The 24,816-nt window shown below is 43.1% G+C and overlaps 1 protein-coding gene across 12 annotated transcripts in view; it reads left to right on the top strand.

Moving 5' to 3' along the window:
• Positions 1-24,816, top strand: part of LOC143982506 (zinc finger CCCH domain-containing protein 11A-like) — an 805,224-nt gene that overhangs the window by 154,964 nt on the left and 625,444 nt on the right. For all 12 annotated transcript variants that reach the window (XM_077481309.1, XM_077481314.1, XM_077481311.1 and 9 more), the window contains one exon: positions 2,886-2,960. In XM_077481309.1, coding sequence (XP_077337435.1) covers positions 2,886-2,960 — 75 coding nt within the window. The remainder of the gene's footprint in view (positions 1-2,885; positions 2,961-24,816) is intronic.

Genomic DNA, 24,816 nt, shown 5'->3' with positions numbered 1-24,816 from the left:
ATACGCTTATGCCCCGTACACACGAGCGGACTTTTCAACATCCAAAGTCCGTCAGACCGAGTCCGTCAGACTATCCGATCGTGTGTGGGCTGCAACGGACTTTAGCTTCGCAAAAGTCTGACGGACTTTAGAAATGAAGCATGCTTCAAATTTTCCCGACGGAACTCCGCCGGACCCGGTCCCCTTCGAAAAATCCGCTCGTGTGTATGCTACTCCGACGGACTAAAACCGACGCTAGGGCAGCTATTGGCTACTGGCTATGAACTTCCTTATTCGAGTCGGGTCGTACGTCATCACGTTCGAATCCGTCGGAGTTTAGTGTGATCGTGTGTGGCCAAGTCCGTTCGGCCGAAAAGTCTGTCAGAACTCCGTCGGAACTCCGTCGGAACTCCTTTGGAAGTCTGTCGGACATAAGTCCTCTCGTGTGTACGGGGCATTACTGAATTTTTTTTTACCCGAGACATGTGACTGAATGCATTTTGGCCTAAATGTATGACTAAATAGAATTTATTGTATTTTTTTCTACTTTTTGTTATACAAACCAAAAGAAATCTCTATTTGTGGGGAAAAAAAAAAAATTATGCAAATTTAGTTGGGGTACAGCATTGCATGATGATGCAATTACCAGTTAAAGCAGCACAATGCCAAATTGTAAGAAGTGCTCTGGTCAGGAAGGCGGTAAAAACCTTCCGAGGCTGAAGTGGCTAAGCTTTTAAGCTTTTTCTAAGTCAACTTGTGACAAAGTTTATCATTGAAACTGGAAATGTTTTCTCCTGTTGCAAGGCAAGTGATTTTGAATCCAGGAATTGCTCTGTGGGGCGATTCCTGTGTTTTCTCCAGTTTGGTGTCCTTTACGCAGTGATAGGTTGTTTTGAACCCTAATGCTGGCCTTACATTGATTGAAATTTAACTGACTAACATATGGACAGCTCCTATGTAAAAATGAAAAATTGGCAGCAGAAACTGTAGCTGCTGATTTTTTATTTTTTTTAATAAACTTCCACTCGCCTGTCCCACAATCCAACAGTGTGCTCATCCGAGCTGTTTTCACCCTGTGTCCTCTCTCCCTAGCACCAGCATCTCTACTAAGGGCACCTGGGTGTGACATCTTGGGACTTCACAGCTGGGTGCCCACTGCACATAGTTACATAGTTAGTAAGGTTGAATAAAGACACCAGTCCATCCAGTTCAACCTAAGTGAGTGTCTACAATTGTCCCTATCCCTGTTCTTTTGCACTCTAACATCGGTCCCTACCCTCAAGGAGCCCACATGCTCGAGCAGCTCTGCACACCGAGCGGCCTTGCAGTCTTCTGGGACCTGGCACGTGTCCCAGAAGACTGCAGGAGGGAGAGGGAGGATTGCAGCAGAGTGTACCTGTCACAATCGGGTACTTTCTCCTCCCATCCTACCCAATAGCTCCACTAGAGAGTAGTAAGTATATCAGCTCTAACATGAGGCAAAGGTGTATTTCTGCAATAAGAAGGCCCTCTTCACAGAAACAAAATGGGGATGGTTTACTAAAATTGTAGCACTCAGAATCTGGTGTAGCTGTGCATGGTAGCCAATTGGCTTCAAATTTCAGTTTGTTCAATTGAGCTTTGATAAAAACCTGGAAGCTGTTTGTTTTCTGTGCAGAGCTGCACCAGATTTTGCATGCTTCAGTTTTACTAAATATCCCCCAGTGTGGAACAAAGTGTAAGTGTAAGCCAAACAGATCAGCTGCAGGGAGCCTACAGGCAGTAACATTGACTAAGGCTACTTTCACACTAGGGCAATATTTAGCGGTGCTTTACCGTCGTTTTAGCAGAGGTTTTTGGCTGTTAGCAGGGCCCTTTTAACCCCCACTAGCGTCCAAAAAAGGGTTCAAACTGCCCGCAAAATGCAGGGGCACTTTAGGAGCAGTGTGTACACCACTCCTACAGTGTTACAAAGATGCAACTTGCACTGCTTTTTTGGTGTCCTGCCAGCCCACTGCTCCAGTGAGAAAGCTCTCGGCTCTTTACTGGCGCTATGCAGGCTCTATTTTTGTTTTCAAACATTTTATTAAAGTATAGATAACAATACAGTCAAGGCAAATACAGTAACCGTAACAAAATCAAAATCATATGTATAATCCATCAGCGACTGCCATATAATTGGAAATAACAGTAGGTATCAAGCAGTATTATTATCATAGGCTTTTGGTTTTTATTATTACAATGTAAAGTAAACCAAGTGAAAGTGGCGTGTTTGGAGCCAATGGTATAAGTGTGGCAATCTGAATAGGATAGGTGAGTAGGAACAAGACATGTAAGGGACGAACCTGCCTCTCAGGTGGGGATTGTACAGAGCGCCAATCCTCAGCACGAGCAGGATGTAGAGTTAGGGAGTTTAGAGGCACCATTTGGGTGATCTATATTTGTGGAAATTCCAAGTCAGTAGGCCATAGTTGTTATGGGGGGGTTCTTAGGGTTATGTCAGTGAGACCATTAGAGTGGGAAACGGGCCCTGTAACTTTCGTCCATCCACCCCTATTGGGAACTCGCTGTGGAGGCGAAAGATATGCCGTTTAAATTGTGTAGGCTTCAGAGCATGATCTCTTACCTATGCAGGCTCTATTTTTATCACTATAGCGTCTGTGTAGCAGCCGAATAGTTAGCTTGTTTTTGCTTCCCTTTTATGGGCACAGCCTCATGACTTTTAAAATAAACAGATCCGTCTTTAAAAACAAAGGTAATGTGTTGTTTTTGTGACCAGAACACCAAGAAGATTGTGATGGTTTTCATTCAGCTTCAGCATCCAGTATGTCAATGGAATTTTTCTTTTTTACTGATCTGTGACTTGGTGGTAATGCTTCTCCCCCCCCCCCTCTTCTTTTTTTTTTTTTTTTTTCAAATGTCAACAGATCCTCCAGCTCTTCATCGAAACCTGTCTCAAAGACTTGGGAAGCGTAAGGTTTTCTCTCAAGAGAGCTCTTCAGGTAATACCATTTTCTAACGGTGTGCTCTTCTGCATTACATAAACAATTTTCAATCGTATCAAAATACTGTATTTATCGGCATATAACATGCACCCTAATTTTAGGAGGGAAGTTCAAGGAAAAAAAAACATATTTTAAATGCCCATCATTGCAGCCTTTTCAGTGTCCCTCTGCAGACTTGCCCATCATTGCAGAATGAAGTGTCCATCTGCAGCCTTGTACACAATTGCAGCATGATCATTTTTAAAATTGCGGTGCCGAGATAGACACAGCTGGATGTCCTGTGTCCTCGGCTCGTCCCGGCCCTTGGCCCGGCTCCTATGATTGACATAACACCGGTCCAATGGCAGGACGTTAATGCTAGGAGGCGTGACTGCGAGCCGAGCCTAGCTGAGTACACAGTACACTCAGCGTGGCTCGGTCTATGTCGGCGGTGCTCCTCTTCCCCTTAGAGACAGTGGGGATCAGTGTATAACACGCACCCACGGTTTTCCCCTGGTTTTAAGGGGAAAAGGGCACATGTTATACGCCGATAAATACAGTATTTCTATTTCTTTTTTTCTTATTAAAACATGGGTTGCCTATGCACAGTAAGATTTTTGGAAATTTCCTCAAGCTTTGCCAACAGATGTATAATAAATTTGACAGTTTGTACCCGTAAATTAAACCGGGTTATTTGCATATTAAATTGTCGTGACTAATAAATATGTAATCCATCCTTAGGGTGGCAATACCTATTTTTCTTCCAGTGTATGTGTTAAGATTGCAAGTGATTAATATTCAGTGCTCAGTCTTTGACTCACCTTTACCTGCAGGTTAGCAAGTAGGGTAGCCATTCGAAATGCTTATGAACCCCAATGCAGTTATGCATTCACTGTCTACAGTTCAAGGGCTTTCTGTCTTTGTTGGGACTTATTTAAACTTGCTTTGGCTTCAACACACATTAAGACCCCTTTCATACTGGGGAGCTTTTCAGGCATTTTAGCGCTAAAAATAGCACCTGAAAAGCACCTCTCAAGCCACACCAGTGTGAACGCCAGAGTGAGCTTGCAGGAGGGGAAAAGTCATGCCAGCAGCATCTTTGTATACTCCGCTCCCAAAATGTCCAGCACGTTAGAATGAATGGGCAGCAGTGCCGAAGCACCGCAACACAGGCACTATTAACCCTTTCTTTGTCCGCTAGCAGGGGTTAAAAGTGCCCCACTATAAAAGCGGTAAAGCGCCACTAAAACTAGCTTTACCGCTAATGCCCGTACTGCCCCGGTGTGAAAGGGGTCTTAGTGCTAGTTTACACTTGCGTCAAAACATGGCTTTGGACACGCTTTGTTAAAGCTCTCTGAATGCCAGTCAAAGCCCCCGTCACTAAATACCGGTAAAATGATTTGCTTGCAGTCCTGTTTACACCTTGCTTTTGCTTGGTGCTTCGATGAGGCTTTGGTGTGGCTTCAAGCTAGCTTTGCCATAGACTTCTATAGAGGCTTTGAAGACGTTTTGAAGCACCGCTAAAGCTACATGGGATATAATTTTTGAAGCAAAGCAAGAGCAGGTGTAAACAGGACTGTAAACTAAGCATTTTATTTAGTGACGGGATCGTTGACTAGCTTTCAGGGAACTTTAACAAAGCCTGTCAAAAGCCTTGTTTTGAAGCAAGTGTAAACTAGCCATTAATGTGTATTGCAGATGAAGCAAGTGTTAATCAGCCCTTTAAATGTCATTGACTGCTTCAGCTCCGGAAATTTTACCCCTCTTCACGACCAGGCAATTTTTTGTGATACAGCACTGCGTTATTTTAACTGACAATTGCGTAGCCGCGCGACACTGTACCGAAATTACATTTGTTTTGTTGTTTCCCTATAAATAGATCTTTGGTGGTATTTGATCACCTGTGTGGTTTTTATTTCTTGCGATATAAACAAAGACGGACGATTTTTAGAAAAAAAAACAATATTTTTTACTTTCTGCTATAAAACATGTCCAATAAAAATATGTAAAAAATCGAATTTCTTCATCAATTTTGGCCAATATGTATTCTGCTACATATTTTTGGTAAACAAAATCCAAATAAGTGTATATTGATTGGTTTGCGCAAACTACAAACTATGGGATATATTTATGGAATTTTTATATTTTTACTAGTAATGGTGGTGATCAGCGACTTATAGTGGGACTGAGATATTGTGATGGATTAATCGGACACCAACTGACACTTTTTACGCTTTTTTTTGGGGAACAGTGACAATGATCAGTGCTAAACAATTTCACTGTCACTGTACTAATGACACTGGCTGGGAAGGGCTTAACATCAGGGGCAATCAAAGGGTTAAATGTGTTACTAGGGAGTGCTTTCTTGCTGTGTGGGGGGTGCTTGTACTGTGGGAAGACCGAGATCTGTGTTTCTGCTTAGCGGAAACACAAGATTACTGGCTTCCCTTGTCACTGAAACGCGGTGTCTTGTTTACAGATCATCGTTCTGCCTGTACCTCGAACGATTGGTGGGTTCCAGCAGGCATCGCAACACAGATCTGAAAGTGTAGAGGCACGTACCTTTACGTGATTTTTTGCACAGGAGCCACCTCCCCGTAGTAAATATATACATAGTGGTCGGCAAGAGGTTTTCTCATCTTTTTTTGTGTGTTTTTAAAAGTATTATACCCTGTAGCAGAAGATTTTTATCATTCAGCTCATTATAGTTAGTAAATACTTGGTTGAACCTGCAATGGGCAGACCTCCACGGGCTTTTCTTTTGTCTGTGGCAGTGTTATAACATTTGAGCTTCACCTGCTCTGCCAGTACTGAGGGCCCATTCACACTGATTTGCAACCTAAACTGCTGCTTCGCACGCAGAGTTTTGGAATATATATTTATTGTACAGGACACCAAGGTTGGGTCCTGGACGGGTGCTATGTAGCACCTATATTCGGGTTGAGGTCCCTTTAAGGGAATCCTGGTAGGCTTCAGGGGGTCACCCAAAAATGGGTGAGAAATTCCGGGGATAGTTTTAGGAGAGGACTGACTCATGGTCCTCTCTATATTAAGAGAGACAGTTGGGACCCGGAATTTGGGGGGGCTCTGAAGTGACATAGCACCCGTCCAGGACCCAACCTTGGCGTCCTGTACATATCCCCCCTCTGCCTCAACGCGGAGGTGTTTGAGGCACCACTTGATGCCATACAATGGACCCGGGAGAGGGCATCGGCGTTCTGATGTTTTTTCCCGGTTCTGTGCTCTACCACAAAATTGAACTCCTGGAGGGAAAGGAACCACCTTGTTACTCTGGCATTAGTGTGCTTATTTTGCCTCATCCAGGTCAATGGGGCGTGGTCGTATACCAGGTGAAAGCTTCTGCCTAGAAGGAAATACCGCAAAGAGTCCAAAGCCCACTTAATGCATAGTTTTTCATCACTGCCGTCAGCTTCCTACTTAGAAAAACTACGGGGTGCTCTTCCCCATTGATCACTTGTGACAGGACTGCTCCTAACCCTTCATTTGAAGCATCTGTCTGTACTACAAAATCATTAGTAAAGTCCGGAGCAGCGAGCACTGGGTCCTGGCACAATGTCGTCTTAAGCTTCTGAAAAGCTTTTTCGGCATCCGTCATTCCACTTTACCATCACCGACTTTCTGCCTTTGGTCAGGTCAGTCAATGGGGCAGCAATGGTGGCAAAGTTGAGGATGAACCTCCGGTAGTAGCCAACTATGCCCAAAAATGCTCTTACCTGCTTCTTGGTTAGGGCACAGGGCCAGTCCTGTATGGCTTTTACTTTACTCATTTGGGGCTTCACCAGCCCTCTACCCACAATGTACCCTAGGTATTTGGCTTCCTCCACCCCAATTGCACATTTTTCTGGATTGATGGCAAATTCTGCTCTTCTCAAGGAGTCTATGACTGCCTGAACTCGGGGAAGATGACTGTCATCCAAATAAACAGAAGTGTACCGATGATGTGGAAGCAAAGTTTTGTCCATGGCCCTTTGGAACGTAGCGGGGGCAGAGTTTAAACCAAATGACATTCTTTTGAATTGGGAGTGGCTTTCTGGGGTAGAGAAGGCTGTTTTCTCCCTAGCTTCCTTGGTCAGGGGAATCTGCCAGTACCCTTTCGCGAGGTCCAGCGTGGTAATATACCTGGCAGGACCCAACCTCTCAATTAGCTCATCTACCCGTGGCATGAGATAAGCATCAAACTTGGAGATTTCATTAAGTTTTCTAAAGTAATTGCAGAAGCGAAGAGTGCCATTGGGTTTGGGTACCAACACGATTGGACTTGACCACTCGCTCTGCGACTCCTCGATGACATCAAGCTCGAGCATTCTTTTGACCTCTTCAGACACTGCCACTCTATGAGCTTCTGGGATACGGTAAGGCTTAAACTGAATTTTTACATTGGGTTCAGTTCCGATGTCATGCTTGATGACATTGGTGAGTCCCGGCAACCCTGAAAACATGTCCCTATTTCTTTGAAGGAACTCTTTTGCTTGCTGGGTTAGGGGCCTAGTTAAGGTAGCAGCCACCTGCACCAGGTCGATCCCTGCATGGTCTCCTAACTGTACCGCTACCACCGCAGATACCTGTTCTCTGTCTCTCCAGGGTTTCAACAAATTCACGTGATAGATCTGGTATGGTTTTCTTTTGCCTGGCTGGTGTACCTTGTAGTTTACCTCCCCCACTTTTTCTACTACCTCAAACGACCTTGCCACTTGGCCAAGAACTTGCTCTCCACTGTGGGTATTAGGACAGCCACCCGGTCTCCTACTTGAAACTGTTTGACTTTCGCAGATCGGTTATACACCTTTCTTTGGGCATTCTGAGCCTTCTGCATGTGCTCCCTCACCAGCGGCATCACCTTAGCCACCCTCTCTCACATTTTAGAGATATGCTCTACCACGGTTTTGTGTGGCGAAGACTCACTTTCCCACGTTTCCTTTACCAGATCAAGCAACCCCTGGGGCCATCGCCCATACACTAGCTCAAACGGTGAGAAGCCGTGGACGCTTGTGGAACCTCCCGGATGGCAAACAAGAGGGCATGGAGTAACATATCCCAATCCTTCCCGTCTTTCTTAGCATGGACTTTAGAGTTTTATTAAACCTCTCAACTAGGCCATCGGTCTGCGGGTGATAGACGAACATCCGCAACTGCTTAATCTGAAACAGTTTGCACAAGTCCGCCATCACCTTTGACATAAAAGGGGTGCTCTGGTCCGTTAGTATCTCTTTGGGAAATCCAGTTCGTGAAAACATTTGAAATAGTTCCCCGGCAATGGCTTTAGCGGAAGTTTTCCTCAAAGGAACGGCTTCTGGATACCTGGTTGTGTAGTCTAGGATGACTAATATATATTGGTGCCCCTTGCCGACTTTACCAGGGGTTCCACGAGATCCATAGCGATCCGCTCGAATGAAACCTTAATAATTGGCAAGGGTACCAGAGGGCTTCTATAGTGGGGCACTGGGGCAGTTAACTGGCAAATCGGACAAGATGCACAATATCTTTTAATCTCAACATTCACCCCTGGCCAGCAAAACTGGTTGGTTAGCCTGGCCTCTGTTTTCTCTGCCCCCAAGTGTCCTCCCAGTGCATCGTTGTGGGCTAGATCAAGTAGCATCTGCCTATACAGTTGGGGAACCAGCAACTGCTCTATAGTTTCCCCACGGCTTTCAGCCACTCGACAAAGGCCTCCAAAAAGACGGCTCATAAGACAGGAAGTAGTAGAGAGGTGGTGGTGAGGAGGAGTAGGAGATCAACACCTGTCTGAGGAGCTGTCTTGCTGTTATGGAGGCTACAAAAGATCTCTGAAAACTTTGGGGTGAAGACCCGACTACAGAACAGTAGGTGCTTTCTTTTCTTATTTTTGTGTGCTGAAGATAAGCGGACTTTAATTATTCACTTGGTCCCACAGAGCTATTATCCCCAAAGTTTAATATAATTAATATATATAATAATAATATATATACTAAACAAAGAAGGGACGTCACAAACCACTGGTGTATTTCCAGAGTAAAAAGATATTTATTAAGCTAGAGGGATCTCATTGAACTCCTTTGAGAATGGAGGATCCCATACATCCACCTCGAGAGCAGTCTACTGTCATTGGGAATAATGTGAATCAAGGAAGAGATAGAACTACAAGAGGTGTCACTACAAATTCACACTTTCATTCAACATATAATGACTAATATCACATTCCAGTACACAATAGATATGATGCTTTGTGGCAACATGAAGAATAGGGAGAGAGGATTCCCCCCCTCGGAGAGGAAGACCTCCAATGCAAACTCAATACAGGATTACAGAGGACCACAATGGAGAGAACCTCTATACTGGGAGAGAGAACGAGCCCAGTACTCGGGACTAAGGAGAGAAGAATCACAGAGTTGGGCGAAGGATCCAGAAAAAGGAGAGAGCAGGATTAGGAGGCATTTTTAACCTGACAGATGTTAATTTGACACACAAGGAAACTAATATTTTAAATCTAGGTCTGAAATGTGGTCCGAAAAGACCAGTCAATAAGTTTGATGTTTTTATTGATATCCACAAATATATGAGAAAATTAAATATGAAGAAGTTCTTTCTGAATAAGAGTTCTCAGCCTGTCACAAGTCTGTCGTCGGTAACCATGGATAGCGGCTTACACAATAAGACACTTTTTAATCACCTGAATGGCACAAATCATCAAATAGAGGTATTTAGAGGTCTAGTCATACAGGATCTAGAAGGTTTTATCCAAAAAAAGATGTGAATCCAAGGTACATACAAGAAGGTATTGAATTATTGGAAAAAAGAAAATACCTGATCATAAGACCTGCAGATAAAGGTGGGGGAGTAGTTATACTCATGAAAGAATTTTATAATAACCAATTAATTGAATTGCTGATGGATGGAGATACTTATCGGAAATTGGACAATGATCCCACCGCACAATATGAAAATGATTTAAAAATTCTTGTTGAATCAGGTTATTATTATTGTTGTCTGCTAAAGAAAGACATGATCTAGTTCTGAGTAGAAGCAGAATCCCGGTTAACTACACCCTTCCTAAAATCCATAAGGATACACAATGCTCTCCTGGGAGACCAATTGTTAACGGGATAGGCTCAGTGACATCTCGGATGGGACAATACCTAGATCTGTTTCTACAGAAAAGTATTGTACAAACAAAAGCTTATCTACGAGATACAAAAAACCTATTACAGCTTATACACAAAATTGATTTATCAGGAAAAGATGATGTATACTTAGTAACTGCAGACGTCTCCTCCCTTTACACTATTATACAACATGGTGATGCGCTATTAGCCAGAAATTGGGCCCTATGTAAGAGAGATGATATATCACATAATCAGAAGCTGTTTATAAGAAATGCCTTGGATTTCTGTTTAGATCACAACTACTTTTGGCATGATGGCAACTACTACTCCCAGAAATGCAGTGTTGCGATGGGTGCTTAATTCGCCCCAAGTATAGCAAACTTCTTTATGGGAGAGTGGGAAAATAAGACAATATTCTCAGTAAAAAGGGATCAATTGCAGCTGTACAGAAGGTACATCGATGACTTCCTATTCATCTGGTCAGGCACGGAAGCGTCTCTACATCAATTGTTAGAAGAACTAAATCGCAATACCAGCAACTTTAAATTAAAAAGTGAATTTAGTGAAAAATGCATCAATTTTCTCTATTATTAACATTTACAGACAGGGGAACAAATTGGGTACTTCAGTATACTTCAAACCCACAGATTCAAATAGCATTTTACCTATCCAAAGTGGACACCGCACTAGGCTGAGAAACATCCCAAAGGGACAACTAACTACGGTGAGGAGAAATTGTACAAAAACTGAAGACTTTGAAACTCAGGCTCTGATAATTGAGAAGCAATTTGTGGAGAAGGGATATCATGAAAAAATTCTGGATCACATCATTGAAATCATTGCCTCAATTCCAAGAGAAGAATTCTTGAGGGTTGGGGTACAGCCTTTGAAATCTAATAACCAGGTATGGAGTTTCATATCTGGATTTCACGCCCAGTATAAGGAATTTGAGGAAATTTTAATCTCCCACTGGCATATCCTATTAATGGATGCAGTATTAAAACCTGCATTATCTCCTAAACCTGGCTTCATTTACAGAAGAGGCCCCAGCTATGTCGATAAAATTTTAAATAAGATAATCAACCCTCCATGTAGACCCCCCCTCTTTTTGGGATAAAGACTGGTTCTACGCTTGTAGAAAATGCTGTGCATGCAAAGAGGTGAGGACACCAATAAGAGCTCTGGATAAATTCTTATCAACTTCCAACAATAAGGAATTTAGAATTAAGGAGTTTACCTGCAATACGGCATATGTGGTATATGCAATACAATGTCCTTGTGGATTCATTTATACGAAAAGATTGCTAAAAATACATATAGCAGAACATATAGCCAATATCAAGATAGGTTTCAAGGACCACAACATGTTATTGCACTTTAAAATGCACCACAATCAGGATCCCACGGGGCTGAAGTTCTGGGGTGTTGTCAGGGCTGGCTTAGCCCTTCCTTCTCTGGGCTGGCTGCTCAGCTATCGGCTAATTGCCAGCTCTCATCTCTCTTCACAGTTAACCAGCTGGTCTTGATCCTGCTCGTCTGACCTGCCTACTTAAAGCTGTCCAGCTCACTTCATCTCCACCTTCACCTTGGTCACATCACAAGAAACCATCTCCTGCGTTCCTGTTTAACTAGTTCCCAACCGGCGCATGGCGATGTACGTCGGCAGCATGGCACAGGCAGGCAAACTGGTACGTCCAGTTGAAATTGTCACGCTGCCATTGTGTGCATGCCGGTCGGGACCCCTGTGAGTCCAGTCGCGGGTCGGCAGAGTTGATCGCCGCTGGGGTACCCGCGATCATCTCACAGGGAGGTTGAACGGGGAGATGCTGTTTACAACAAGTGACACTGATCTCTGCTCCCTGTGATTGGAGCAGAGATCAGTGTTCACTAACACACAGCCCAGCCCCCCACAGTTAGTAACACGCCACTAGGACACACTTAACCCCTACACTGCCACCCGCTGGTGCATTTGTATAACACCGATTGCTGTATAAATGACAGTGGTCCCAAAAATGTGTCAATGTCCGATGTGTCTGCCATAATGTTGCAGTCACAATAAACATCACTGATCGCCACCATTACTAATAAAAAAAAAAATAATAAAATGCCATAAAACTATCCCCTTTTTTGTAAATGCTATAAATTTTGCGCAAACCAATCAAACGCTTATTGCGATTTTTTTTTTTTTTTTTTTTTTTACCAAAAATATGTAGAAGAATACGTATCGGCCTAAACTGAGGGAAAAATGTTTTTTTTTTTTTTTATATATATTTTTGAGGTATATTATAGCAAAAAGTAAAAAATGTGTTTTTTTTCAAAATTGCCGCTTTTTTTGTTTATAGTGCAAGAAATAAAAACCGCATGGGTGATCAAATGCCACCAAAAGAAAGCTAGATTTGTGGGAAAAAGGGACGTAAATTTTGTTTGGAAGCCTCGTCGCATGACCACGCAATTGCCAGTTAAAGCGACACAGTGCCGAATCGCAAAAAGTGGTCTGGTCTTAAGCCAGCAAAATGGTCCGGTCTGAAAGTGGTTAAAGACTGGCTTGCTGACATCCGTTCTGGCTCCTTATCCTGCTTGCTGTTCCAGTTTTAATGTTCTTAGTGATCAGTGCGTTTTATGCGTTTGTGTGCGTTTTCTTTCTCTGCTCCCATTCTATTCATAAACTCTGTTGATCTTCTCTCTGACCGCAAGTAATATGTTTTTTAAACCTGCAAAGCAAAAGGCATAATGAGCTAGTATGCACTGCATACTAGCTCATTATGAAATACTTACCTTAGAACGAAGCCCCGACATTTGGTCTGATCCACGCCGAGGGAGCTGACATGCTCCCTCTGCTTTTCTTCCGGGTATCGTGGCTCCGGCGCTGTGAGTGGTCGGAGCCGCGATATCGTCACTCCCGTGCATGCGCGCAGGAGATTTGATTCCGGCCGGCCGGCCACTGCCGGATTTTCAGGCCGAGAATCCCCTTATGTGCATGCGCCGCTGCAGCCAGCGGCGCATACCGAGGGGAATATCTCCTAAACCGTACAGGTTTAGGAGATATTTTTTTTACCTACAGGTAAGCCTTATTATAGGCTTTCCTGTAGGTAAAAGTTACAAATTTGAGTATACAACCACTTTAAGAAATCTGTGATAAATATATTTGAGATTTATTATATTATATATTTAGATATATATATTTAGATATTTTATTTTATGGATTAGATGTGTTCAAACATTTACCTCTCAGTAGTAGTATGTAGATTTTATATAATAATATACTTAATCGGTCCCCTGCCATGTATAAACATGTGTATCTAAATAAAATAAGGCAGCCCTCACGCTACTACCTAAAGGTAAAGACTATGAATATGGTAAATAGTGATAAATATCAAAAAGACATTTTAAAAAAGACAAAAAGAAAAAATTTGAAAAAAGACAAATAAAAATACACTTGCAAATTGCAAACAAAGTGCTAATACATGCAGCTGGATCTATCAGTATTCACATGATACTGCAAATAAAATATAATATAATCAATAATGATCCTGCGCAAGTGGAATGTGTAACAGTGAATAAAAACCATATAAAGTGCAATGTGCTTGATGCAAAAAATTGGATAAATAATTATATTAGAAAGGCATGCATCATAAATAAGTCCAAAAGAATATATAGTGACTAATAATAAAAAATAAATAATAAATATATAAAGTGCTAAGTGCTAGTGCAATCCAATAGCAATAATATTGGGAAAGTAGGCACCATAAAAAATAAGTCTCTCAATAATGTTTAACAGCACCAGAAGAGTTCAAATAAATTCTTATCCAGGAAACGGCAGGTGAAATATAATGCAAAAAGATATGGGATCTCAGAACTCTCACCTCCACTCCTTGATATAATAGCACATCAAATACAATGAATAACCTCCTTTCTCTCCTTTACCACCAGGGGGTCTTCAGTTGTTGATAACATGGAAATTATGGACATCCACACTGGGCCACAAGGGGGTCATTCATCCCTGTATCAACCATAAGCACAGCCAGGCAGCGGCCTCCGCGAAAATATGCCACTCAATAGAGATATAGGGAGAGAGAGAAAGGCTCCAATAGTGTAGTATTAGGTAAAATCAAAGGTTCAATTTATTAAAATAATGATATGACTCTCACATGAATAGAAATAACAAACAGCACATAAGGAAAATGGTGTCCTGGCGACTTCCGCCAGTCTTGCGTCACATTCCGGTATTACGTCACGGCCAATCCTTACGCGTTATGTCAGTCACGTGACTTCATCATTATTTTAATAAATTGAACCTTTCATTTTACCTAATACTACACTATTGGAGCCTTTCTCTCTCTCCCTATATCTCTATTGAGTGGCATATTTTTGCGGAGGTCGCTGCCTGGCTTTGCTTATGGTTGATACAGGGATGAATGGTCCCCTGGTGACCCAGTGTGGATGTCCATAATTTCCATGTTATTAACTGAAGACCCCCTGGTGGTAAAGGAGAGAATGGAGGTCATTCATTGTATTTGATGTGCTATTATATCAAGGAGTGGAGGTGAGAGTTCTGAGAGCCCATGTCTTTTTGCATCATATTTCACCTGGATAAGAATTTATTTGAACTCTTCTGGTGCTGCTGAACATTATTGAGAGACTTATTTTTTTATGGTGTCTGCTTTCCGAATATTATTGCCATTGAATTGCACTAGCACTTTATATATATATATATATATATATATATATATATTTTTTTTTTTAATTATTATTAGTCACTATATATTCTTTTGGACTTATTTATGATGCTTGTTTTTTTTTTTTATATAATTATTTATCCAATTTTTTGCATCCAGCACATTTATATGCCCTTTATATGCAGGATCATTATAATATATTGAATTGTTGTTACTATAGATGTGATCAATCCCATTTTATTTTATTTTACTGTACTCTACCATCCTCAGATCGTTTTTATCTGTATGGACATCAGTATTCATCGTGTATAGGGATGAGCCGAACACCCCCCCCGGTTCAGTTCGCATCAGAACCTGCGAACGGACCGAAAATTCATACGAACTTTAGAACCCCATTAAAGTCTATGGGACTCGAACATTTAAAATCAAAAGTGCTAATTTTAAAGGCTAATATGCAAGTTATTGTCCATTAAAGAATTTGGGGACCCGGCTCCTGCCCCAGGGGACATGTATCAATGCAAAAAAGTTTTAAAAACATTTTTTTTTTTGGGAGCACTGATTTTAATGAAAAAAGTGAAATATTCCTTTAAATATCATGCCTGGGGGGTGTCTATAGTATGCCTGTGAAGTGGCTCATGCTTCCCGTGTTTAGAACAGTCCCTGCACAAAATGGCATTTCTAACGTAAAAAAAGTTATTTAAAACTGCTTGTGGTTTTGATGTCTGGTTCCGGAAATACGGATGAAACTCATTGAGAAAAATGGCATGGGTAGCCCCCCTGCCCATTACCAACCCCTTTGGGTCTTGTACGGATATTAAGGGGAACCCCATACCCAAATTAAAAAAAGGATAGGCGTGGGGCCCCCGGGCCCTATATACTCAGAACAGCATTATACAGGCGGTGCAAACAAAACAGGGACTGTGTAGGTTTGTTGTGTTAAGTAGAATCTGTTTGTAATTTTGAACTGGTACATTTTTAAAGTGTAGCTCCAGTCAAAACATATTTTTTTAAGCTTTTTGAAAACATAGGGAAGGGTTATCACCCTTGTATAATTTTTTTTTTTATGGGCGTCTGTCTTTTTTCATCTCGCTTCCTGTTGTCTCCCATTTGCAAGTAGGAGACGTTTGTAAGGTGGATGTTTGAAAGTAGGAGTCTGCCCTATATGCTCTGCAGAAATTTGGGCCTAAGGTGTTGGTGTTGTCACAACACTGTAAGCCCTCAAAGTGACTTTTGGTGGGCGCTGGAACGCCCTGCTGTGAACTATTATATCAAGAATTGTAATTACATGGCATTGTTGAACAGTGGTAGAAAAATTGGGCCTTTGGTGGTGGTGCCATAACACTGTAAGTTCTCACAGTTACTCTTGGTGGGCGTATCAGTCCCATGGAATAAACATATCCATGGATCCGCTTGGATTTTTTCATAAGTAAGTAATTCAATAAGGTCAAGTATCTCCCCCCAATATTTTTTTATGATAATACAATCCCACCAAATGTGGTACATTGTATCTTTATCTTCACACCCTCTCCAGCACATGGAGGATCCTTCTTGCTGAAAGTGCTTAATTCTATCAGGCGTGAGGTACCATCTTGCCAGACATTTATAATTCGTTTCTGCCATCTTGGCATCTATTGCAGAACCATGAATCGGTTTCAAGAATTTTACCTAATCTCTGTGTAGTGCAGTTAGTTCCTATTACCATTTCCCATCTCTTTATATATCAAGGGGCGTCCAATCCCTCCTTGGTGAGAATTTTATATAAACATGTTATTTTATTTTTAGAGTTCCCCTTCATAATCCAGCTCTCAATCGGGGTAAGCTCTTCTCCAGATCTAATTGGGTTTGGTAATTTCTCCACAAAACCTTTCAATTGGACGTACCTACATATATCAATTTTCATCACCTCTGTGTCTAGTTGAAGTTCTTGCAAAGTGCAAATTTTACAATTTTTTTTACTATATCTTTCAGTTGCAAATTAATATTTTTGATCCAATTTCCCCCCGTTTCCCACCTGCCGGGCTCAAAAACGAAAAATTTGTATCAAATACTTACCGTAATTTTCCTTTCCTAATAGGCTCCATGGCAGCATACATGTGGGTAGCCCCACCTCCATAATTACCCAATAGGACCCAACTCCCATAAATCTTTGCTCATGGCTACTATCTGTGTTCCGTAACTAGCCTACTCCAGACATTTGGGAAGGAACTCCTGCTGCCATGGAGCCTAGCAGGAAAGGAAAATTACGGTAAGTATTTGATACAAATTTTCAGTTTTCCTGACAGGCTCCATGGCAGCATACGTGTGGGAAATAACTCGCCAAACACACCCGGGTGGGCAAAATGTCGAGCAAAGAACTAAAGTTTATTTATTAAAGTTGCAAACCTAAACTAACAGAAGACAGAGCAGCTGGCTCTACACAATAATGGGAAACAAAAGTATTAATGGAAGACCAAGAGGCCGCTCTGCAAATAACTTCAGGCGCAACATGCCGAGAAGCTGCCCACAACGTTGAGATACTTCATGTTGAATGAGCCGTTAATGCCTCAGGAGGAGCCAAGCCCTTTGCTCTGTATGCCCTCTGGATGATCTGAATGATCCAGGCAGAGATAGATCTGGCTGAAGCTCGCATTCCTTTATTCTTGCCATGAGGGAGAACAAAAAGGAATTTTGTTTGCCTAAAAGGAGCCGTGACTTCCAAATATTGTTTTAGTGCGTGTCCTACGTCCAGAGGATGAACATCCTGACTTGTCCGATGTTTTGAAAGTAGGAAGCACAATTTCCTGATTCTCATGGAAGACAGAGGTTACTTTGGGATTCGATCCCAACATGGGAATCAATACTGCCCTGTCCGGAAAAAAAGGTCAGAAAAGGTTCCTCCGAACCTGGATTCCTAATCTCTGAAACTCTCTTGGCTTAGGTTATAGCTTCCAAGAAGATGGTCTTGAGCGTGAGATCCCTTACGGACAGAGGCTCTATAGGATCCTTTCCAAGGTTCGAAAGAAAGTCCAGCACTAAAGGGAGGTCCCATTTAGGAAACCTCGGTTTTCTTTGGGGCCTGAGCCTGATAGCTCCCTTGAAGAATTGCTGTACCAGTGCATGATTCGCCCATGAAATTCCCGTAAAAGCTGAAATAGCCGACACTTGGACTCTCAATGAACTGATTGCCAAAGGTAAATCAAGGCCTGTTTGGAGAAAGCTCAGTATATCTTGTACTGTTGAACTACAATAATTTTCTCTGGAGGACATATGGACTGAAACTTGGACCATATGCGCTCATATACTCTGTTAGTACTCCCCCGTCTGGAATTGAGAAGGGTTGGAACAGCTTCTTCCGGACAACCAAGAGCTTCTAGCCTTTCCATCTCAAAAACCATACCCTGAGGTGTAAGCATGATGGGCATGGATGTAACATTGTGTCTTGAGATAGTAAATCCGGCCTGAGAGGCAGGGGAACTGGCTCTTGATAACTGAGGAGCAGCAGTAGAGGGAACCAAGGCCTGTTGGGCCAGAATGGAATCGCTGCAAGGATCTCTACCTTCTCTGTCCTGAGCCTCCGAAGGAACTGCAGGATCACCGGAACTGGAGGGAAGGCATAAGCTATCTGAAACTTCCAATGCTCTGTGAGGGCATCTATCCCATATGCCTGAGGATCCTTGAACCTTGAGTAATATTTGGGTAGCTTCCGATTGCACGGGGAAGCGAACAGGTCGACCTCCGGAGACGATCCCAATGTCAGAAGCCATTCGAATACTTCCCTGTGGAGGGACCATTTGTTGTTGTCCATCTCGACAAGCCATAGGAAGTCCGCCTGGACATTCTGCACTCCTGGGATGTAGACCGCAGAAAGGTTGGACAAATTCCTCTGAGCCCAGTTCATTATCGGCTCCACCTCCTGTAACAGAGATCAGCTGCGAGTACCCCCTTGCTTCCTTATGTAAGCCACCGCGGTTGTGTTGTCCAACCTTAGCATTACCGAGGAATTCACTATCAGATGGTGGAATGACAGAAGCGCCTGGAAGGCCGCCCTCAACTCCAGAACATTGGAGACAACCCTTTGTGACGGAAATGTCCACCTGCCCTGAGCGACATCTGAAAGGCAGTGAGCGCCCCATCCTCGGTTGCTGGCATCTGATGTTACCGTGACCAATGAGATGGGAATGATCAAATGGTGGTTGTGCAGGTTCTTCCCCTGAAGCCACCAAAGAAGAGACATCCTCATGGCTGGAGTGAGGAATATGTGCTGTGTCTGGCTGGATAAGTCCCACGGCTGTAGAAACCCTTTCTGAAAGGGATGAGTGTGCAACTGGGCCCACTTTACCATGGGAATGGTGGCTGACGTTGTGCCAATCACCTTCAGACATTGGAGAGCCGAAAGATGAGATGACACAAGGGCTGCGTGAATCCTGTCTCGTATGACTCCAACCTTCTCTTCTGGAAGGGAGATGGTACCTTCCACCGTGTTGAACTATGCCCCTAGAAAGACGAGAGATTGAGTTGGATCCTGGTGACTCTTTTCTAGGTTCAGAAGCCATCCAAACTCTTGCAGGGTGGAGATAACTAGATCTTTGTGCTCCAAGAGCTGCACTCTGTTCTGAGATGGCAGAAGTAGGTCGCCGAGATAGTGGTAGAGACTAACGCCTTTGACTCGGAGAAGGGCCACAACTGCCAGAAGAACTTTGAAGAAGACCCGTGGGGACGTCGTTAACCCAAAGGGAAGACATGTAAACTGAAGATGTTGATCCCCTACCGCAAAGCTGAGGAACTGTTGAAACTCCTTTGCCACAGGCACATGGAAGTATGCATCCTTCAAGTCGATTGTTATCATCCAGTCCCCCAGATGCACTGACTGTTGGATGGTAAGCAGAGATTCCATCTTGAACTTCTCTTTGCGAATGAAGGAATTGAGATGGGTCAAATCTATTATCGGCCTCCATGTGCCGTTTTTCTTCCGAACCATAAACAGAGGGGAATACATGCCCTCGCCACGTTCGTCTTCTGGAACGGGTATGACTGCACCTTGATCCAGTAAAGAGCTCACGTAGGTCAATAGGACTTGTTTCTTCTCTTCTGATCCTGGAAGAGTTGTGGGAATGAATCTTAACCTTGGGGTGTTGACAAAACCCCACTTGTGACCTGAGGATACTGTTTTTACTGTCCAAAAATCCCGAATTGAGGCCGCCCAAACATGCCTGAAGTGGAGAAGACGAGCCCCCACCTGACAAGCTTGAGCGGGCCCAATTTCAAAAGGATTTAGCAGAATCCTGCTTGACGGATGAACCCCCTTTTGAGGTATTTTTAAAAGAAGACTGCCTGGATTTCCATGACCTTGAGAATTCTCGACCAGGCCTATAGCTACGTGCCTCCCTGGCACGATCAGGGCCCTGTCTCCTTGGAAATTGATGTTTTTGATTCTCAAGACGTCTGTCCTGGGGAAGAAACCCAGATTTCCCACCTGTAGCCCGGGAAATGGCAGTATCCAGCTTATTACCAAACAAAGATGTCCCTGCAAAAGGAATACGGCATCAGGCCTGTTTGGATGCCTGATCCACCAGCCATGGACGGAGCCATAACGCACGGCGTGCTGAAACAGCTGCTAACATATCCCGAGATATCAGGCGAATAACATCAATAGATGCTTCCCCCAAAAAGGCAGACACCATTCTGATTTCTTGGATAGGGGAGTCTTTGGCTGTTTCGATAGAAATACTCCTCAGGAATTCTTCCACATTATCAGCCCAGGATTCTATGGCCTTAGAGACCGCTGCCATTGCAAGCACTGGCCATTCCAGAAGTTGGGTAGATCCTTTTCAGGTCTGAATTGATCTGCCTTTCTAAAGGATCTTTAAAAGATACCATATCTTCTAAAGGGAGAGTTACATATCTTACCAAACGCATGAGCGCTGCATCCACCAGTGGAGCCGACTCCTGGTGTTTCACATCCTCTTCCTTAAAAGGGTATAGCTTCAGGATCATTGACTGCATGGGACCCTTTTTATCCATCTTTCTCCATTCCTCTGTGATAATGTCACCCAACTCCGAAAGGAAAGGAAAATATTGTTGCTCCTTATTGAGCTGCTTAAAGAATTTTCTCTGCTTTGGTGGGGAAGTAATAGGGTCTTACCACTTCAGAGCTTCTCACTGCTTTACTCAATGAAGGAACCAGTCCATAGTCAAATCCTAAGCCAGGATCCTCCAAGTCAGATTCACTGTCTGAGATAGGAGCAGAGAGGTGACTTGGTTGAGAGGATTCCCATGTCTCTTGCAATAGGTTCTCTCCAGTTGGAGGGACCAACAAATCCGACGGGGATTCACATGACTGTAGCGCATCCCTCTCCTGCAGAGACTCCTTTACAACCTGTCTTACTATCGACTCCAATCGCTGGTCTGCACCATCCCTCTCATCTGCACCTTTGGAGAAGCAGTGATCGCATAGGGATTTGTCTAAGCCCCTGTACACACGGTCGGAGATTTCAACAAATAAATCCGTCGGATTTTCTCCGGCGGATCTTGTCCGAAACTGTTGCATACACACGGTCGGACTAAGTTGTCAAAAAATCCGATCTTTCAGAACGTGCTGACGTAATTTCGTTACGATGGGACTACATTCAGGCTAGTAGCCAATAGCTTTGATGTAGGAATTTGATCTGAGCATGCGTGGCACTTGGTCCAATCAAAATTCGCTACACATGATCGGAGTATGTCCGACCGGCCCAGTTGGTCGGGAAATATTTCCAACATGTTGGAAAATTGGGTCCGACGGATATTCCAACGGAATCAGTCCGATGCATACCACACACAGTCGGATTATCCAACGGCACGGTCCGATAGGACACACTCCGACGGATTCTCCGACCGTGTGTACAAGGGCTAATGGAACAGGCATCCTGCACCCCCAGCATGATTTTTCCGGCTCCTTGCTAGAGTGAGCAGCAGGGGGGTGAGAATAATCCTTGTCACGCTGTTCAGACCTTGACCTATGCTGGCTAGACCTTGAGGAGGATTTATGGTGGTGTGATTTTGATGATCCACTGCGTCTAGAGGCATTATGCTGTGGATCAGACCCAGAAGGGCTGTGGAAACAGACAGAAAGATAAAAAGACAGACGGTCAATCCTACCTATGCAAAACTCTCTCCAGAATAAACACATAATTACTAGTAACCTACCTAACATGAGCGGGCTGGCCACTAGGAGGCAGTATGGCGTCCATATCCAAACAAACCAACAGACCAAAGAAACACTGCAAGCCAAAGAGAAATAAAATAATTTTTTTTTTTTTTTTTTTTTTTAGAAAATGAAGAGTAAGCATATGCCTAGCCTAAGGGACATGCTCTTACCTTAAACCGCCACACTGTCAGCCCCGGGAAGTCGCTGTGTCCTCTGCAAACATTCCCAGGGTCCTGACAGCTTCCAAGGATTTTAAAAGTGGAGCCTGTGACGTCATTGCTGATGTCAGACGCGAGGCGCATGCGCGGAAACCAAGCCTCGGTTTCACATCGGGTCCGCACATGCGCAGAACGCCTGTGCAACCCAGAAATAGGAAAGAGAGGCTTGCTGGAACGCGGAAGCATCCGCAAACAGCATAGAGGAGACCGCTAGACAAACAGTAAAAAAAGAGCAAATACACAAATACATTGCTACCATGGATAGACAAGAGGTTCACCACTCCACCAACGATCACCTGGCCGAACGGACTTGAACACACGCGCCGCACCTCCAAGCAGATAATGGTCACCCATAGCAACGGGAAACAGACCGTGCGCACTTCAGGTATGAAAATCCTTTCTTCAGTGCTACTCTGCAAATACACTCCATACCCTGCATAACAGTTTGGGCCTATTGGAGGAAAAACTCTCAGTCAATCAGCCAATCGATCATCGTGAAGTTTTGTTTCTGGGAAAGAAACCATCTGGTCCTCCTGGGGAGGACAAAAAAGGAACACGGATAGTAGCCAGGAGCAAAGATTTATGGGAGTTGGGTCCTATTGGGTAATTATGGAGGCGGGGCTACCCACACGTATGCTGCCATGGAGCCTGTCGGGAAATATTTGTTATCCTTTAAATAAATCAATGACAAATTATACTTCCATTTCCTGTAAGTATGTAATCTATCCCATACCTTAACCCTTTCATGACTAAGCCTATTTTTGACATTTGGTGTTTACAAGCTAAAATCCATATTTTTTGCTAGAAAATTACTTGGAACCCCCAAACATTATATATATATATATATATATATATATATATATATATATATATATATAATATTTTAGCAGAGACTCTAGAGAATAAAATGGTGATTGTTGCAATATTTTATGTCACACGGTATTTGTGCAGCAGTGTTTTAAACACAACTTTTTGGCAAAAGGGAGACTTTCATGAATAAAAAAAAAAAAAAAAAACAGAGGGGGTCTAGAATTATTGCTATCACTCTGACAATCGTGGTGATACCACACATGTGTGATTTGAACACCGTTTACATATGTGGGCGCGACTTCCGTATGCGGTTTCTTTGCTGCGCGAGCTCGCGACGATGGCGGGCGCTTTAATTTATTTTTTTCTTATTTATTTTAAAATGAATAAATTGTTTAAAAAAAAATGGATCACTTTTATTGCTGTCACAAGGAATGTAAACATCCCCTGTGACAGTAATGGGCGGTGACAGGTACTTTTTATGGAGGGATTGGGGGTCTAAAAGACCCCGGATCCCTCCTTTACACGTCAAAGTATTCAGATTGCCGTTTTCGGCGATTCTGAATACTGTATATATTTTTAAATCCGGCGCCATTGACAGCCAAGTAAACGCGAAGTGATGTCATGACAATTAAAAGACTGGAATGAAGCCGCTTACGGCATCGGATTGTTAATCGGTGCTGATTGAATGGGAGCCCTGGTGAGAGCGGCTCCTCCGGCATAACAGCTGAGCGGCTTTTAGCCGCATCAGTTGTTATGGCTGGAAGCCAATCGCCGGCTCTAAAAATCAGTACCAGGATGATGCCTGCAGCTGCAGGCTTCATCCCGGTATAACCCCCGGAAGCCGAGTACGCACATCTGCGTCCGCTCGGCGGGAAGGGGTTAAATAAAGTGCTTGTTATGTGGTGTGTATTTTGACCCAGAATTCAAAATTGAGGTGGATTCCATATTATGTGTCCTAAGTGTGAATTACTCATTAGATTAATCGTGAGAGCATCGTGGCACTATAGTATTTTTTTTTAAGTATGGCAATGCAAATCCTCCCCGATGTTTTCCTAAATTCAAGATGGTGGGTGTCAGGCAGGGTTTTTTATTTTGTCATATAAAGCTCGATATTCTACCTGTCAATATTCTGAAGAAGGATTGCGGGATTGTTATAGGGATCATTTGGAATTTGTAAAGAATTTTAGGAGTTATCGTTTTTACAGCGTTTATTCGCCCAAACCATGACTAAGCACAGTTTGACTTTTTTTTTTTACTATCTCTTCGTATTTCATCCAGTAACGGTATGTAATTTAACATATAAGTTTTCTTTAGGGTGTCGGTTAATGTTACGCCTTCCATGGGAAGTGAAATTCCCTTGAGAGCTTTTCTTTCTCTGATTTCTTTATGTTAATATTTAATATTTCTGATTTATTCAGATTTATTAAAAAATTTGGAATTTCTCCAAATTTTTTTAACACTTTTAACAAATTAGGGATTGTTATCCTGGGCTTTGTTATGAAGAAGAGCACATCATCAGCAAAATCTGCTAACTTGTATTCCTCCTCACCCACCCTAATCCCCCCTATGTACGCACTTGCCCTGATATATGCCAATAAGGGTTCCAGGGATAGTATGGACAACAAGGGGGAAAGTGGGCACCCTTGTCTAGTACCGTTTTTCATTGAGAACGGCTGAGAAGATATGCCGTTCACTCTGAGGCCACGTACACACGGGCGGACTGTTCGTCAAACAATCCGACAAACAGTCCGCTCAAAATTTGCATGAACGGACTTGACCACACACGATGAACGAACAGTCCGCTGAAAGCGTGCGCGATGACGTGATGACTGTTCGTCAAACAATCCGACAAACAGTCCGCTCAAAATTTGCATGAACGGACTTGACCACACACGATGAACGAAC

The sequence above is a fragment of the Lithobates pipiens genome, unplaced genomic scaffold (genome assembly GCF_037356315.1).
Source record: "Lithobates pipiens isolate NorthernLeopardFrog02 unplaced genomic scaffold, aLitPip1_a1.2 Scaffold_16, whole genome shotgun sequence".
Lineage (NCBI taxonomy): Eukaryota > Metazoa > Chordata > Amphibia > Anura > Ranidae > Lithobates > Lithobates pipiens.
This window is presented reverse-complemented; position numbering and strand designations above follow the sequence as displayed.